The sequence below is a fragment of the Chiloscyllium plagiosum genome, chromosome 4 (genome assembly GCF_004010195.1).
Source record: "Chiloscyllium plagiosum isolate BGI_BamShark_2017 chromosome 4, ASM401019v2, whole genome shotgun sequence".
Lineage (NCBI taxonomy): Eukaryota > Metazoa > Chordata > Chondrichthyes > Orectolobiformes > Hemiscylliidae > Chiloscyllium > Chiloscyllium plagiosum.
In genome coordinates this window covers 127,453,628-127,459,627 of record NC_057713.1, presented here as the reverse complement: position 1 = coordinate 127,459,627, position 6,000 = coordinate 127,453,628, and the positions used below count along the sequence as shown (strand labels likewise).

The window sequence follows — 6,000 nt, the reverse complement described above, 5'->3', positions numbered from 1 at the left end:
TTCTGTCTTCAAGGGCCCAATTTTAGTCTTAACCATTTTTTGGCCTTTCACATACCTAAAAAAGCTTTTACTATCCTCCTTTATATTTTTGGCCCGTTTACGTTCGTACCTCATTTTTTCTCTGCGTATTTTCTTCTTAGTAATCCACTATCCTCCTTTATATTTCTGGACAGTTTACCTTCGTACCTCATTTTTTCTCTGCGTATTTCCTTCTTAGTAATCCTCTGTTGTTCTTTAAAAGCTTCCCAGTCCTTCATTTTCCCACTTATCTTTGCTATGTTATACTTTTTCTCTTTTAACTTTATATTTTTCTTAACTTCCCTCGTCAGCCACAGCATCCCATGCTTCCTCCTAGGATCTTTCTTCCTTTTTGGAATTAACTGATCCTGTATCTTCTGCATTATACACAGAAATATCCGCCATTGTTCCTCTTACTGTCATCCCTGCTAAGGTATTGCACCATTGAACTTTGGCCAGCTCCTCCCTCATAGCTCCATAGTTCCCTTTATTCAACAGAAATATTGTCACTTCCGATTGACAGATCACAAGTTAAGAAAAATATAAAGTTAAAAGAGAAAAAGTATAACATAGCAAAGATAAATGGGAATTCCTTAGTCAATATTCACAAGTCCATTTCAGCTTTACTTTCTAATTTCCTTTTAGTATTTAAACTCTTCCTTAGATGATTTCAATCATGCTTTTCAGGCACTGGTTAATCATTTCCTGTATGAAGAAACACTTGCCAACATGTTGCCCAAATTTCACAACAAATTTGAATAAGTGCTTTCTGTTCTGTTATTTTATAGCTGAAAGCATTGTTAAATTCTCGATCTTATTGCACATCTTTCAAATCACAAATACATTCCCTCTGAGACTTCTCTTTGCAAGACTAGACTCTCAACCTACCATGTCTTGCTCCTCATAGTTTTTCTATTAAATATGCAGAATCAGTTTTGCTGCTTTTGCCTTCTAAGCCTCGAGAATTTGGATGGCTTTCTCAATTAATGATGATGAGAACTGCAGGTTTAGTTGAAGCATCGTACTTCGCAGGACAACGTTTGTGCACTTGAACTCATCCTGATTTGGGATTATTGATTAGCATTCCAGCTTTTATGTTTATACTAACTCCCTATAAGAAGTCCCCCCCACCCCATTTAAAATAGTTTCGTTTTCGCGCCAATAATTTAATGGAGCCTGCGAAAAAAAAAAGGCAGCTCCATAAAATCATGAGAAAGTAAATTTTTGTCTGATTTGGGTTGAAAATAAAGAATCCAACCTAGATAAGTTTCCACTCACGCTACAGAGATTACATATAGCATTGATTTCCTCTTCATCACTAAGAACTGGGATGATAACATCTATTTATATTCAAGGTTCATGATTCCATACAGGTCGAGGCAGATTTGTTCAAATGTGCCGTAAAAAAGCAATATATATTTTGCATTTGTGCAGATCTCTGCCTTGGTGATATTGTTTGTTGCAGGTTACTTTTCTGGCCACCCTTGTGTCAAATGTTTATCTAGATTCTGTTTCTTCACTAAAAATTTTGAAAGTCATTTTCATTGCAGGTTGTATAAAAGTTGATGGGTTAGATATTTCTTCTGTCACGTTGGACCATTTGAGGCAATCAATCTCAATAATTCCCCAGGATCCAATTCTGTTCAATGGCACTATCAGGTAAATCATGAATGGTAGTAGCAGAGCTATCATACGGAATATAAGAAAATATAGTCTTAAAATAGCAATTTATTCTTTAATTTTAGTCTACTTTATGAAATGCACCTAAAGTACTAATTTACATCTAGATTTAATCTGGATCCAGACTTGGTTCATAGTGATGAGGAATTGTGGGAAGCTTTGGAAGTTGCACAGTTGAAATCTATGGTAAGTGATTGGATCGTCTGCTGCTGTAAGCCAAATATGTTTGCAAATTCTCTCTCTGTACTTCATAACTGAACTAAGAGTGTGCAAAATGTTTAAAAATATAAAATTAAATAGGATCTGCTTAATTGATGTGTTGCTAGATGAAAGCTGCCATTGTTATTGTACAGTTCAGGTCACTACACTACCAGAAGGATGAGGAGGCTTTGGAGAGGGTACAGAAAAGGCTTACCAGGATATTGCCTGGTTTGGATGATATTAGCTATGAGAAGAGATTGGATAAAATTTCTTTGTTTTCACGTGAACATCAGACGCTGAGGAGCAACCTGACAGAGGTTTACAAAATTGATAGGCATGGATAGAGTGGAGAGTGGGCATCTTTTTCCCAAAGGACCTAGGTTTAAGATAAAAAGGGGGAACGTTTTAAAGGAGATTTGTAAACACATCTATCAACTCACCACTCAATTTTCCCTTTTCTAAGGAAAGCATGCCCAAACATGAAATCTATTGCACCCTCAGAGATTCTCAAGAATCTTTTTGCAATTTTCCAAAGCTTTCAAGATTTTTCTAAAAGGCAGAGTCCAGAATTGCACACAATACTCTTGTTGAACGTGAACTTGTGTTCTATAACAGTTCTTCAAAACCACCTTGCTTTTATGCTATTTACCTCCAAATGGTCCAGAATAACATATGCCTTTTTAACTGCACACTCAAACTGTCCTGTTACAATTAATAATTAGTGTATATCAACCCTTAGGTCCTTCCCTGTTAACCTGCTTATGAGTTTGGCCAAAGTGACCATCAACAGGCAGTGGAGGCCATGCCTGCCCAACTTCCAAAGGTGCATCTGAACCTCGGTGTCACTGGAAAGGAATCTCTCAATCTCCATCTTTTTGCACACTTGAGACTTTCTGCATTCTATGGGCACTGCAGGGTCTAGAATGCATTATCAGCCCTAATAATGTTACTTCATTTTGATAACTTTCCTTAAAAATTTTTGTACAATTTCTTTAAGGGGTAGTTAGTTAGTTAGTTAGTTAATTTGTTCTTTGATTGTTATTTACTTAAAAGATTATGTCTCTCTGATAGGCACACATTTTAGAATATATTCTGGATTATTTCTCCTCATGATTCCGACCAAAGTACATTACTTCTTTGTGATAAGGCTGTGTGTCCACCTATTCTATCAGGTAGTCTGTGCTCTCTCAAAATTTATCTCTTCAAGGTTCACAATACTTTCAAGTATTATCATCCATTTGTAAAGGATGGATTAGAAGGTGGGAGTAATGTGTCAGACAATCTGGAGTCTCGAGTATCTGCTCACGGGCAGCTTGTTTGGAACGAAGACATCCTGGGTGCCGCCTTCCTTCCTTCCTTCCTCCCTCCCTCTTTCTTCCTCTTCTTGATATACGTGTATGGGCTACACCCTGGGGTGACCGATCCTCTAGGCTTGTCCTGGATTCTCCAGGGAATTGAAGACTGTCCTCCAGGACATCACTATATGCAATCCTGCAAAACAAAGCTGGGAATTCTAAAAAGTATTGCATTTACTTTGCAATTTTCTTCAAATATTTCTGTTTACCAAATATAAAAATATTGAAAAATAGGAAAAAAAAGGTTACTTTTCTGACAGTGAAGAATCATGCTTTGGATTAATGAGTGTTTTTACTTTCCAATTGTCATAAGTACAGGTTAGTTGCATTCCAGGAAACCTTGCTTAATAGAAATAATGGTGCCCGGGAAAAGTGGGATTGGGGCAGACCAGGAAAAAATATCACTCACAAGTGCTCAAAAATCATCCAAAAGTGTAATGCAAAGTATAGCACAGCCTGAGTGAAGGTTGAAATCCTATTTATTAACAAAACAAAAGTAAATTGAACACAATACATTTTTAAAAAAATTGTAAGAAAGCTGCTCTCTGTATAGTACTTCCCTCAGAAAGTTGCTCTGTCAGCAGCTGACATCAGCACATGTGCAGAACGGCACGAAGCCTGGCACCAATGTTGTGCATGCGCAGAACAGCAGAAACACTGATGCATGTGCAGTACGGCGTGGAGATTTCAGTGCGCACATTGTGCAATTGCAGAATGAAGCACGCGAACTGATCCCCGCTGGAATCGCGCTATTGCCAACAGAAGTAAGCATTCTCTAAAATACCATTCTCTATATCTTCAGCGATGTTATAGCCAATTCATGCTGCTGAAATGTGCGTTATCCCAAAACTACCTATAGGCAGTGCATCCAAAAGGATGGATATGATAGCCCAATAATGGCTGAAGTCTGGGGTCAAGTTTTGTGATGAAACCTCCAGGAATAGTTTGAAGCACAGTGGGCAACTCTACAGCACCCTGGTGGGAGTGAGGGCTGCAATTGATTAATACTGTTTTAGGAACAATCCAGTGAGAACGGGAAAGCTCCCCCTGAGCAGTCTAGCCAACACAGTTGTTGCTTCAGGGCATCAATGGTTTGCTCCATGTCACTGCTAGTTACTTTTAGGCCTCTTGTTGTAAGAACACTGTCCTTGTCTGGTCAGCTGGCAGGTGGGAGTCGTGAGTCAGGAGCAGAAGGATTACTTCTTAGCAGCCAGCAGCCAGTCTCTGGTTTGTCGTGGTAGACTAAAGATAACCAGAAGGCTTGGCCAATAATTTCAGTTTCAGCTTTCCTTTTATTTGTTTAACAACTAAGTTATGCCTTTGCTGTCATAATTAATGTCACTATTTTTAAAATGCTGATATTATGTCATTTTATGAGCTGCATCAAATTGTCCATTTGTTTTTAATGTATATAGAAAGGTAAAGTCTCTCTATCAATATCTACAGAATATGAAATATTTGATTTCATTTTCAGAATTTTACAGTGTTATCCTCAAAACCTCCCAAGAGGTTTGATAACTTCTAATATGTTATCAGACTTCAAATGAACATGTAATTTTGACATTATTTTCCAGCGTCCTCTCAATGAGCAATGAATTTCAGGCAGTCATAGAAGGAGTTGTGAATACTGCATTGGTCAAATACATTTTATTTACATATCTAGATTTTGAATTATATTTGATCTTGTGAAATATATTTCTGGAAAATATCTTGATTACAACAATATAGCGGTATTTAGCAACTCTTTAAAAAGCTGCACTCACTATTTCTCAAGTCTGCACATAATCAGTTTAGGCATTTCTGAATAACTTCAAAATTAGTGGTGATGCAAGACTCTGGAATCCTGCTAATGGCTAGATTGCAATTGCCTGATCTTTTGTTAAACGTAAAATTTCAACAACTGTAAGGCAGCAATATTTATTGACCATTTTTAGACTCTATTCAAGCATGAGTCTTAAAAGGTACAAAAAGCATAAATCATCCTAAAGCACTATATCATGTTCTTTAACATTGAATCTAAAATATTTATTTTAAACTACAAGCTACTTTTTGCGCTTAAAAATCAAAGCTTCTCCTTGACAGGTCCTGGAGGAAGTTGCTCCCAAATCAGTTACTATTAATCTCCAAGATTGTGTTTGTCACATATTCACATACATAAAGAATGTAGGTTTTACTTCCAACACATCTGTTGTAGAGTGAGGGGCGCACATGTACAGACCAAGCAAGACCCTACAGCAATAGTCAGCAGATTTCAAAAGAGCTGTTGAAATGAAAATTTATGGTTTATATACACAAGGAGTGTTTCAGTATAGGTTTTACACATAGTCTAGCCAACCGTAAAGTTTTATAACCATGAAAAAGTCAATCTTGAAAACCTTCTTTAAAATTTATTATTCATTAGATGTAGACTTTTCTGAATAGGGTAGAGTTATTCCTGCCCTTAAATTGGTGATATTCTGAAAGATTTGTTGCCCTGGCCCTTCTAAGTCAATACTGCCTGAAGAAAGAATCTTAATGATTTGCACTGTTAATCTTGTAGGGGGTACACACTGCATGACTGTATATATTGGTCATAACATCAAATAATCCCTACCCTGTGGAAGCAGGCCATTCGGCCCATCAAGTCCATAACGACTCACTGAAAAGCATCCCACCCAGACCTGTGCCCCCACCGTATCCCTGTAACCCTGAACTTCAATGGCTAATTCACCTAGCCTGCATATTCCCAGGGCACTGTGCAATTTAC

At 37.5% G+C, this 6,000-nt stretch overlaps 1 protein-coding gene across 8 annotated transcripts in view; it reads left to right on the top strand.

The window, feature by feature from the left end:
* The window catches only part of LOC122549405 (ATP-binding cassette sub-family C member 9-like), a 141,869-nt gene that overhangs the window by 122,861 nt on the left and 13,008 nt on the right, over positions 1–6,000 (top strand). For all 8 annotated transcript variants that reach the window (XR_006311522.1, XM_043689176.1, XM_043689172.1 and 5 more), the window contains 2 exons: positions 1,569–1,677; positions 1,806–1,884. Coding sequence is in view for 7 of the 8 variants with exons in the window: in XM_043689176.1 (XP_043545111.1) it covers positions 1,569–1,677; positions 1,806–1,884 (188 nt within the window). In the remaining variant the exon portion in view is untranslated. The remainder of the gene's footprint in view (positions 1–1,568; positions 1,678–1,805; positions 1,885–6,000) is intronic.